At 37.7% G+C, this 12,448-nt stretch overlaps 1 protein-coding gene across 2 annotated transcripts in view; it reads right to left on the minus strand.

The window, feature by feature from the left end:
- TBC1D2B (TBC1 domain family member 2B) overlaps positions 1 to 12,448 on the minus strand; it is a 63,039-nt gene that overhangs the window by 6,742 nt on the left and 43,849 nt on the right. For both annotated transcript variants that reach the window (XM_039492053.1, XM_039492055.1), the window contains exons 6-12: positions 11,800 to 12,192; positions 10,001 to 10,111; positions 8,302 to 8,495; positions 7,074 to 7,568; positions 2,267 to 2,384; positions 1,766 to 1,951; positions 202 to 323 (exon numbers count right to left, since the gene is read on the minus strand). In XM_039492053.1, coding sequence (XP_039347987.1) covers positions 202 to 323; positions 1,766 to 1,951; positions 2,267 to 2,384; positions 7,074 to 7,568; positions 8,302 to 8,495; positions 10,001 to 10,111; positions 11,800 to 12,192 — 1,619 coding nt within the window. The remainder of the gene's footprint in view (positions 1 to 201; positions 324 to 1,765; positions 1,952 to 2,266; positions 2,385 to 7,073; positions 7,569 to 8,301; positions 8,496 to 10,000; positions 10,112 to 11,799; positions 12,193 to 12,448) is intronic.

Here is a 12,448-nt window from a genome sequence, read left to right on the forward strand (position 1 = left end):
TACTTTTTTGCTTTTGTATTCTGAATGGGGGAGTCTTTCAAATACACATTTTAAGGAAGAGGATAGAACAAAAATTAAACCAGTGACCAGAAATCTCACTAGGTGTTCTTCTGAACAGATGTCATTCATCTAGGTGAAATGTCTCATTTGTGCCCCAACACAAAATATTGTTGATATTAAAAATGTTTTTAAAGTACTTACCTAGCATCAAGAATAGTGCGAGTGAAGTATCGGAGGTACTTGAATATGGACATTGAATCTTGCAGTTTTAAGATCTCCTCTTCTTTGTATTTAAAAAGAGCCAGGGCAAAACGGAAAATGACCTACATATTCAAAAAAGATTTTTATATATATACACACCCACCCACATATACACACACCCACATATACACACACCCACACTACACTCTCAATACGCTTTTATAATAAAACTGATTTTTAGAAATGTTGCGGTCTTTCTGCATTAGTGTGTGCTGTTTAGCCTAATGGCAGCTTTCTGAAGGGGAAACAGCTCTGTTTGTGATGTTCAAACATTTTTTCCCAGGTACAATAATAATTTGGGCACCATCAAAACTAATGCCCAAAGGTTTCTGAGCTCTTTACAAAAACTAATCTGTAAAGCAAAGACAATATGGCCTAATAAACCACCAAAGCTGTTTCAGAGTTGAAATAAAAAAAATGTTCTGCATCATATTAAAAAAGAGTAATTGGCTTTTCAGTGCCTGGGACCTCACAATCTTGTCTTGTGGGATATTTGAACACTTGGGAATATATGTTATAGGGAACTGCAAGCCAATTCAACTTTTGCCAACAGCTGCTGTCAGTCAGTCACTGGTAGAAGTGACAACACTCTAGACACTCTCTCAATGATGGAATGGGTTCAGCAGGCCTAGCACTTTGCAATTCTGTACAGGCGTATCTTATCCCAGTACTGTGGTCTTTTGAAAGTTATTTTAACCACACACACACACACTCTCTCTCTCTCATAATAATAATAATAATAATAATAAAAAAAATAAAATAAAATAAAAGCCACACTGTAAACTGGAATGTTCACTTAAGAGAAGGCTATGGCAGTGAACTTACTACTCTTGACTATTTCCCCCCATCTCTCTCCTCCCCCTTCCCCTATTTGCTTAAGTGCTGTGTTCCTGTTGCATCTAAGTGTCTGACAAAAATAAAACCTTTTAAATAAAACTGTCAGTTTTATTCAGCTACCGTTTCACATGTAACTTTCTGCTGAGGTACATTTATAGGCAGCTGTTTGTCTCTTTTTAATGCTGCAATTTTTAATTAATGGGTTAGGTGCCCAGAACACTAGATGGGTGTCTACAGAAATAATAAAACATTTTTGCTGTAGGGTGACAGGAAAAAAAATGCCACCTCCCTACTCTCAGCCAAGTCTTGCACTTTCCTATACCTCTATTTTAGAATATTTGTAACCCAGGGAATACTGGTTAGATATCTGCTTATTTCTCAAAAAGGGCTTTGATGCATTTAAAGTGTTATGAGAGGGAACTATCTAAATACTTGGTTTTATTCTGCTTATTGAAAGTTGTGGAAAGTTTCCAAGTCCCAAAATTTGGACTTAAAATGGAAGAATTTGTTGGCTGGAAAAGCTGTTTTGTAAATTTCCTCCTCACTCCATTTTTTGATCAGCTCTTAGAACTAACATACTCTTGCAAAATATTGAATTTCTCAAGACCACAGTGTCTTGTTACAACATCTGATATGAACTGAAAAACATCTAGCTCAGACAACTCACCTTTGATCCCTCGTATAGGAAAGAGTCCCATATTTTAAAGAGGATGTCACTGACCACGCTGTCCACAAATACCACCAGAAACCAGTTGAAAGTTATGAGTGAGTAGTCAAGTTTGTATTGTTCAAAGTGAGCATGCAATCGTGGCAGTTTCTCACTCATTAGATCCTTGAACACTCGCTGGTCAACCTAAAGAGGACAGACATGCTATTACTGCTGCTAAGCACTTACATAGCTCTGCACGTGTTTCAAAGCACACCACTTTTTATTAGACATTTATACTGTAGTAATACTTAGAAGTCTCAGTCAGGTCTGGGTCCCCATTGTACAAGGCACTTACATATACTAACCAATCTATTCTCACAATAGCCCCATTGTTGGAGGCAAGTATTATTACTTCCATTTTACCCAATTTCTAAGTAGCAGCTTTCAAAGTCAGGATTAGATTGAAACCATATTTCAGCAGCAGTTTTCAAGACTGTTTTATTTTGGCATAATGCATACCTGAGAGCCTAGCAGAGTTTTAGTATAATAGTCACGAGGCATGAAAACTTCCACTATTGTAACCAGACACCAAAAAGCATCTTCCTGTTCCAAGTAGAGAAGTGCAATTGCTACCAATCTAAAAATAAAAAGAGACAGTTTTGAAAACAAGCCCACTAAAACACAAATCAAATCTGTTAAAACTAAGTTTTAAAATAAAACTACCTTACTTTTTGTTCATCAAGGAATAATGGACTGATAATAGGCTACATTAACCAATTTGCTAAATACATTTAAAATTATTAGGATAGTTTGAACAGGAGGCATATCTTGGGCATCAGTACTTCTATTCAGCTAAATAAGTAGACCAATTAAGGCAGAAGGAAGCCATTCTGTCAGTGGCTTGGCCAAATTAAAGTAATGGGAATCTGTTGGTTCCAAGGCCTTTGCTGTGGTTCCTAATCCACACACCTCCTTTAATGGCAGAGTTGAAAATAAAGATCCTCCTACACTTTATACACAAACAAAGTCCTGTGAAATTATTTAAATAGCCTTCTGTAACAGAATTAAAGGAGTTAACATTTCTTACAGCTATTGTTTTATGTACAACACTGCCAACTTGAAATTTACCATAATTTAAAAAATGAACTAAAAGTAATTCTAAGGGCTATGCATGCCCGAGATCCCATGCCAAAATTTATGGATTTATGATCACAAGTTACTTAAAAAAATTCTCCCCCTTTTTGCTGTGTGTTTCACATAAATAATCAGAAAAAACTAACTGACTATATAAGGGAAACAGTGACAATGATTACACATAGTCTGGCAGCAAACTCACAAAATAAATTAACAGAAAAAAGGTAAAATCAATATGTCTCACCAATCTCTTCCAAGTTATAGTCATTGTAGGTCTTAGTTGAGAAATTAGGCTAAAAAATTTTAAATTGAAGCATGATTTCAATTTGATATTTTCCTTTGATTTCCAAGTTATTTAGTGAGCTTTCCAAAAGTATCTAGCATCTAAAGTGAAATTACTGTGCAGCTTTTCAAGGTATTTTGTGATATACTAAGGCCCGCTCCTGCAAGCTGCTTTGGCACAGGAGAACCTCTGTGCCCGCAGAGAGCCCCGCTGAAGTCAATGGAGCACGATGCGCTTGCAGGGATCAGCCCACATAAAGCATCTTGTAGGTTTGGAGCCTTAGACGTTTATTTGCCAAAAGCTATGGGGGAAAAATTGATTATATTTTGTTGTATAACGTGATAATCGTCTCTCTTTTCTGGTAACAGAGAGAACTGAATTTCATTTTTGCCTTTTGTGAAGGAGCTGGGATGGCCACTGAATCAGAAAAAAAAAACACAATTAAGGAGTGAACTGTTTGAGGAAAAATTCCCCTAGGGCTCTACTATAAAGCATGCTAAGTGAAGGAGCTTTCAAGAATGTAACAGCAAGTGTGGCACATTCAGGGCTTCCAAAAAAGTAATTGGTTGGGCTGTGTAGTTTGAAAAATAAAATAAAAATACTAATGTGTCTGTTTTACTTTTCCATTTCATGAAAACCGTAACATGATCAAAGGACATTTAGCTGCATTTCTGGTCTTCCTGTTTGCACAGTCAAGGGGAGCGATGAAAACCAAAGTTACATTAAGTGCACATAATATCAGACTTGACTTTTCTTTTTCAAGTCAGATTGCCTTAATCTAACATCACTTGCTTGTCGAAACTTCTGAATGTGGAAACAGTAACTGCTTAGGACATCATAGAACTTTGACAGCTTCTCAGATTTTGAAAGGTGAAGGAAACTACAGTGAGGGCATAGATACTAACTTTTCCTTAAGTTTTGTGAATCTGCTGAAGTCTGACAATTAACGTTCAAAAACAGCAAAAACATTTTATAATTATTTTAATGTTAGGTCACACTCAGTCTGAAATTCTAATTCAGCCATGAGGTTTCTTGCATTGTCTCCTGAATCACCTGGTGTTGGCCAAGAGCATGATGGCTCTGATCCAAAATAGCCATTCCTTTTGTGATATCCAAGGATAGTTCATTTTTGGGCACAGTACGATTACTTTCAGGACCTAAGTTTTTCTAAGCACAGGTGACTGATTAGCAATCAAAAAGGAACACTTCCGTTCTGTGTGCCTTTGTGTGAAATCCTATAGACCTTGTTTAGGCTCCCAATTCTTGGACAAGTCCAGAAGCAAAGTTGTTTAACTAGTTATTTCTTTCATTTATCTACCACAGTAAGCAAAACTGACTAACACACTTCATTCCCCAACTCCACTTTTTGCTAGGTTCTTACATCAGCAGCTATCTCTGTACTATTTAAGCATTCCAAACCAACAGATTCCTGGGCTCTCTTGATTTAGGCACTTTGTCTTTTAAATCTAAAAAAGTAAACTATACATAATTCTCTCTAATTTATGAGGATTTCATTTCATTACAAAATATGATTTTATATAATTTTTATAAAATAATTATAGACTTTATGAAAATTTCTGTGTCACACTGTTATTAGATTCACCTACATATGAACTAGATTGGATTGCATTTCCCCACCCTACCCTCCCCCCCGAGCCAATCTCCATTACCACCAGTTTCCTGCAATCCTTTATTTTATTTCTGGGTCGTATTCTCTTAGTAAAAAAAAGTAGAAGTATCTGTTGTACAGTGAAGACTAAACAGAATGTTCTTACCTGAGTTGAGGCTTATGCGAAAATAACTTATGGGAAAATTTTGGAAATATTTTGCACACATTAAGACACAAGATTAATTTACCCACAAATTCCTCCCAGAAAGGAATCCTTTTGGGATTGTCTACATTATTTTTTTGTTTTGTTTTTCTTTTATGCACACGTAGCTTCACCAGCTTCATCCAGTATAGATTTCAAACCAGGACAAAGCTGTACCAGGCAAGTCACTTTACACCAATGCAGTAAACTTACTAAACTCCACAGGTGTTCGCCAGTGTAATTAATTACATCAGTGAAAAAAGTGCAGACAACCCCTTCTTTTATAGAGGCCTTTTATGGATCCTGAATAGTCTTCTGTACTTAAGTTAGGAATGCTGCAAACTCCTGAAATGTTTTTTAGAATGGAAACATCAGGGTCAGGATTTCCTCACCGGATTTATTAGCATAAGACGTACTAGGGCAAATGATAGGGTCTGTGGCCCTTTACTGCTGGGGGAAATTCTGTGCCAAAAAATTAAAAATTCTGCGACCAATATTTTAAAATTCTGCATGTTTTTTGTCAAAATAATGCAATATAATATAGCTAGTTTCAATTACTTTGGTAATTTATTTAAACTACAATACAATGGATGGAGAATGGGAGTGTGGGGCATTGGAGGAAATCATCAACACCCCCCCACCCCCGGTCTAATAGTAATGTAGCTAGTATTGACCCTTTACTTCTAATTATTAGTCAAAAAAATATATGCAGCCATATGCTCAGTGTTACATCATAGGCAACTGAAGAGCAAGTGAGGGCGAGGGACTCACACTCACAATCTATACTGGCTATTGACCATCTCCAAAAAGGTCAGTAGCAAACAGTTCATGGAGCACATTTTGACAGGAATTTTTTTCAGTCCAAAAATTTAGACCAATTCTAATCACTAAAGCACCATAAGCATTTATAAGGCCATACTGTCCTTTACAATAAGGCTACTTTACATCACTCTGGCAATGTAAAGGAGCCTTAAATTTTTTTACATCTGTTTTATACTCCTGGGGGAATTCACTAAGAACAATGGGAACAACTAACTAAGCAGGCAGGCTGCTACATTCTCCTCTGCCAGAGGGAACAGACTCTGCCTTACACACCTACCTCTTCAGAAATACCCCAAAATCCTGCCCCTCCATGTTGAGCATGCTGCAATAGCGAGTGAGAAGGGACAGAGTGTCTCTCTCTCACACACACACATGACTAACCAGCCCTCTCCTCCGCCCCCCACCCCCCGGCAGTGATTTACATCTCTATTGGCTGCTTTGGGTGTCCAAGCCAACCTGTCTGCACTGCCAGGGAGTGGGTGCATGACCACTCTTGCAGCTTCCCTTTGCTTCCCTGTCAGAAGTCATTTTTCTGTGGGTAAGCAAAGAAATCTGCGGGAGCAATGAATTCTGTGCACGCAATATGACACAGAATTCCCCCAGGAGTAGTCCTTCTAGTGCTTAACGTTTTTAACCATCGGCCAGAGCTTTCATTTTTTTATATTTTAAACTAAAGACAGACATAAAAGCAACACAACACTTCAACTCACTTAAACACCACATTAATTGTACAAGTTCCCTCCAATCCTACCTCTTCTGGAAAAAATTGTATTTTACAGATTTCTGTCAGCCTATGCTTATGGCCCAAGTATGGATTTCTCTCCTCATTAAAAAAGCCAACAAATTAAAGCACTTGATCAAGTTGTCAACTCCTCTGAATAGAAAAAAACCTGTTATCTAGTGCATGTCTTTGAAAGATGAACAAGTACACTACAATATGGCCCTTAGATGAACTTGTTTCTCATATTATAGGAGGGAGAGCTAAGCCCCTTATTTTTCAAGAAATTATTTATCAATTTTATGATCACCGTCTTAAAATGGCACTTTTAAACATTATTTTGACTGACTTTTTTTCCTGCAAATTCTTCCTGTTAAATAATTCAGCTATTTGATACATATACTCCCAAACTGTTACCAAGGTTTGAAACAGCTTCCAAATTAGCAAATCAGCAAGATGAGGAATATCAAAATTCATCTTCTTGAGGCACAGTGCTATCCTTACTGTACAAATCTACTAAATACAGCTCTTTTATTTATCAGATTTGAAATATAATACCTGTTGAGACCTTGGCAATATCCTATATCAGGATTTCTCCATGAAAATGCCAGAAGGACATTTCTTAGCTTCTGGATCCCTTCAGAAGTTGGGGAGGAGTAATGCTTGTTGTTTGGCAAAGTTCGCAAGAGATCCAGCTCTATTTGTTTGGATGCAGGATTCTGTTTTTCAAGGGCATTCTGAAGCAGGGTTTGGAAATATCCAGGATCAGTGCTGTCCTTGCATTTTTTAATGTGGAGGTTGATGCACCACTTCCACATCTTGGAACGATGTTCATGTGGGATTCCAGAGCGGATAAGGGTCTTCAGTTCTGGACAGCATATCATTTCCCTGTTCATTGTACTTGCAAAATAGTTTTCCCATTTTACCCCTGTGGAAATCTCCTGGTTTTCAGCGAGAGAAATGGATTTCAGATCTAAGGCTCGCACCTTTGCTACTAATTTCTCTTCCTCATCATCTTCTGGGACTGTCTGAAACCCATAAATATCATGTTCACTGTAAGAAAAAAAAAAGAATATGATTTCTACAAAAAGTTTGCAGTCTGGTATGTTCTAAAGAAATTCCAAATAGTTATTCTTAAGTTACTTTGGCAATAGTTTATACAGCAATATCCTTAAAACCAAGCCAGAGCTTTCATACTATTTTAATGAAAGTGTTAAACTTCCCTATTCAGTTTATTACAAAATATATTTTACTTTTTGAATAATTCTGTATTCAAAGGCTGTATCTACATTTGGAATTAATGTTATGTAAGTCACTGCAAGGAGTTTAAGACATAGAATTATGGGACAACCACGTTGCATTAATATCTGGAATAGTTAAACGTATTGGATAATTTTGCTGATATTTAATTATTTAATATAATTGAAACAAATTATTGTGCTTACAAGGCCTGTTATGTGATTTCACTGATATAGTTATGCTATTATTCATGGAAGGAAAGTAAACTAGAAATTAAAAAAAAAAATTACCACTATCAATTTTCATATGCAAATATCTTTGGCCCAGCAATACACATCAGTCAAGATGCCTAGGGTATAAGTGTACTGTTCAGAGGGGAAATGGAGGCTGAGAAAACATTGTATATTCATTCTCCTGAAGTACTTTTAGGATACTTAAGACCTTACAATATATATGAAGTTTCATATCTGAAATCCATTCTCCGCCCATGCCTCCCTCCAAATACAGACTGGATTCCCTCAAAATAATTAATTAGCCTAAGGTTTACCTGACAAGGAAAGGTTTAAAGAAAGCTTGTTCTGGTTGCTCACTGCTGTCCACTTTCAAAGCATCTTCAAGCAACCGAGTAATGACATCACGAGCAGGGCTCTGTTCCTCAGAGCAAACAGGATTCTTCATTTCTTGAAGCAAGATCAAGTATTTACTTTCTATCTGACAAAGTTTGGCTTCCAGGCTAGCACACTGTAGAGAATAACATGCCAAATTACTGTACTAATTTGAAACACAAATACACTAAGTATTTCTAAATATCTGGTTCAAAATTCACACAGCCTAAAGATCAAAAGGATACAAATCTATAACCTGAAAATAGTCCATTTTCCTTTCCTATTTTTACATGCCCAAAATGCACAAAATGACAAACATTTGAACAAACATTCTGAAATGGATTTTATTATACTGTTTATGATGGCAAATACTATAATTAAATGCTGCATACTCAGACTGGAATGGATCTTTACAGTCACAACTTACTGGCAGGGAAGGGAGCGCGGGTGTCTTATTTTGGGTTGAGTTGTCATATGCCGAGTATCAGCACAAAGGTGATTTTTTGGGGGGCGGGGGGCTATGTGGGGAGGAGGGCACTTTGAACAAAATCCATTCAGCCACTGATGTGTGATGTGAGTGGTAGCACCAATCTTTTATACTCTTACAGTTAAAATACAACCGACATTTTAAAAGTGTCAGATTGTGTGTGTGTGTAGTCCTCAAAGTTTGATAGATATTGGTTATATATCTTCAAAATTATAAAATGTTTCAAAATTCCTTGCTTTCACTCTCCACATATAGACTCCTCCAAAGTCCAGCAATTATGATCCTGCACCTCCATGCCAAAAACCTAGCCCCACACATACTTATATCATCCAGACCTGGCTACAACTTCATGGAATCCACATATGAAACATACAAAAACGCACTCCACGTCTGGACATGTCCTGCTCAGATAGTATAGTCACATACATAAACATACCTAATTAGCCTCAAGCAAACAATAACTTGACCACATTCATTCAAATAACCTACTCATCTGTACACTAATGTGCTCTAAATCTACACACACTGACACAGGCTACAAAAAAAATTTATTCACCCTTCCCACTCACTAAAGCTTACTGTAGTCAATGTGACATATTTAGTGTACTGTTGTACATGACAATACAGTCTCATCCTTAACTGCATTTCCTGACTTGTGTTAACTGAAAAAGCAAAATGTTGCAATCTTAATGTTGTATGAAATATTCTGTGCTCATAAATTAAGACTGCAGTTTTTAATTCACTGGTAATGTCAGATCATACAAATCTCTGAGAAATCATTCATGCAGCAAGATTAAATAGATTGTAACAAGCACAGTGGCATTCATCAGAGAGTCGCCATACAAAACATATCTAAACAATTCCATTTCTACTGTGAAGTGGAGTTTCTTGGGCAGATTTTCAAATGAAATTGCAACACAATGGAATATAAACAGTGTGTGTGTGGGGAATAAGTCATGCCCACATTACCATATGTCACTCTTCAAGAAAACTGAGAAATAAAACTTTAAAAAAAGACAATAGATTTAAGGAGCTGTGCAGTTCTGAGTGCTGAAAGGATCATTTTCACTGTTTAAACATTTCTCCAACATCTATTTTAGACATTTTCAAACAAGTGGAACCCTTCAAGTATAGCAAAGCTGGGTTAATCTGACCTTTGCATTCAAGTCTCTCTCTCTTGTTTCTGCATTTCTTCGTAGAGCAGAAAGTTCCAAAATCTCCTTATTTAAAAATTTATTCTGGGTTTTGTAACCCTGAAGATTGTCCTGTTAATAAAAATAAAAATGGAAGTTTATCGTCTATAGATATTGACATTTAAACTTCTACTTGACAACATACAGTAGAATATAGGACAAGCAGTCACTATTAGATCTTGACCTGACCTGAAGAAAAGCTCTGTGTAGTTCGAAAGCTTGTATCTCTCACCAACAGAAGCTGGTCCAATAAAAGATACTACCTCACCCATCTTGTCTCACTATTAGATCTTGTCAGTTAAATATCACTACCAAACCAGATAATATTATTTTCTAGCCTTGCACAAAAAAAGCCAAACTTACATTGCTAGTACAAATCTCCAGGAATAGGTTCAATCAATTGGTTATATATATATATGAGTACTTCAAAGGCTATGCCCACGATGCAGAAATACACGTATCTAGCAAAAAGCTCTCTCACTTCAACCTGTCTAAACCCTGACCTCCAGAGCTTGAAGTTATGAGCTAAGTGAGAGAAAGATGGTACTTTTCAGACAAACAATCATCTCTTGCTACTCCCACATCTTCAGCATTCCTCATCTGCTACATCCACTTCTGTCAGTAGATAAAATACTATTTGCTTATTCATTTCTGTAGTTTAATCCCTTATTATCCAGAATTCCTTATGCTCTGATGTAGGAAGTTGCAGATGAAATGACAAAAAAGGGATTTTCCCTTTGAAAGTTTTATTTAAACAGGAACACAATCATATTCCAAACTGTTTTGGAGTAGAGTAATTATCCAATGGCAAGCAAGTTTAAATGGTAGTTTACCAAAAATACAAATTTTGTTTGAACCCAAACTCCGATATCCTATAAAACTGTGAAAGGAGTTAGGAGAGAAAGTACGTCACTAGCAATAGGGCCAGCACTATTAATTTTGACTTTATTGCCGGTCTATTCCTCCTTTTACATCTAAGTGACCTTTCCGTCATTTTACATTGGTCTTTTATTCCTCCCTTTATTCCTTTTGCTCTCATTTATATTTACCATCTGTTCTTTGTTTCTGACTCTTCCCTTACATCCTTGTTTTCTCTCTACCTCCTATTTTCCCCCCCTGTATTCCTGATTACATCTTATGGTATTCTTCCTCCATAGTAATTACTGGATTCACAGGTGCCGACTTTCCAAAGTGCCCGGGGGTGGGGAGGGCGCGAAGGGGTGCTCAACCCCAGTTTGGCCCCAGGCCACGCCCCCACTCCAACCCTTCCCTCAAGGCCCTGTTCTGCCTTTTCCTGCCCCCTCCCTTGAGCACGCTGCATCCTCACTCCTCCCACGCCTTCTGAATGCAGCAAAACAGCTGATTGCAGCAGGCGTAGGGAGGGAGGGGGAGGTCCTGGGGGCGAATTGATAGGGGGGCTGCCGGTGGTCAGCACCCACCATTTTCCCCCCGGGAGCACTCCAGCCCCGAAGCACCCATGGAGTCAGCGCCTATGATTATATTACTGAAAACACAATATACTGTACTACAGCAGCGTGGACCAGCACAACACTTTAGTGGCTATGGATTATATTGTCCTGCAGGGAGCAAAATGTAGATCCCAAGCGCCACTGGGAAGAGAAAAAAAAAATCCTTGGGTGTGAGTATTCTAGAGCAATGCTGCAGATTCTTGTGATCTCCTACACAGGATGGCCTATTGTGAAGCATTATAGAGAACTAGGGATTCCTCTACCCCCAACGGAGAGACACACTGCTCTTACTTTTAGTCTGTCCAGCTCCTGTAGCTCCTTGTTAAAAGAGGATGACATGGAAGAATTTGCTGTTCCACTTTGGGAGGACGGATTGTCCTCACATTCACTGAGCTGATGAGAGAGCTTCATGATCACTTCATCTTTGGCTTGAATTGTTTCCATTAACATACCCAGCTGCTCATTGAGTTCTCCAACTTTGCATTTCAGATTCTTTACTTCCTGCTGGAGACTCTCTTTTTCCAGATTAAGCTTTTCAAGCTGGTTGTTGAGACCCAAAATCTGATCATCTTTTTGGTGTAGCAGCTCTAATTTGTCTTTTGGAACCCCATCACAAAGACGGCTTGCAAAGTATTTATCGTACTGGGAAGACCGGACTGTCTGCTGCAAGAGTCGCACAAGTTCCTGAAAAGAGTAAAGTAAAGTGAGGGTGGAGAAAAGGCAGGAGACATTATAGCCTAAGAATATAATTATGTAAAATGAAAGAAAAAAAAGACTTGGAATATTACATGAAGTAACAAGTGCAAATGGAATAAAGTCAGTGGGTTTTTGGAGGCCACTGAAGCAAAGAACAATAATTCTAAGTGAATACATACACCTGGCACACCATTAACTGATGTATGTATTAAGCTATATTATGTGTCAGGCTTGCAGAAAGCAG

Source organism: Mauremys reevesii, linkage group 10, assembly GCF_016161935.1.
Source record: "Mauremys reevesii isolate NIE-2019 linkage group 10, ASM1616193v1, whole genome shotgun sequence".
NCBI classification, from domain to species: domain Eukaryota; kingdom Metazoa; phylum Chordata; order Testudines; family Geoemydidae; genus Mauremys; species Mauremys reevesii.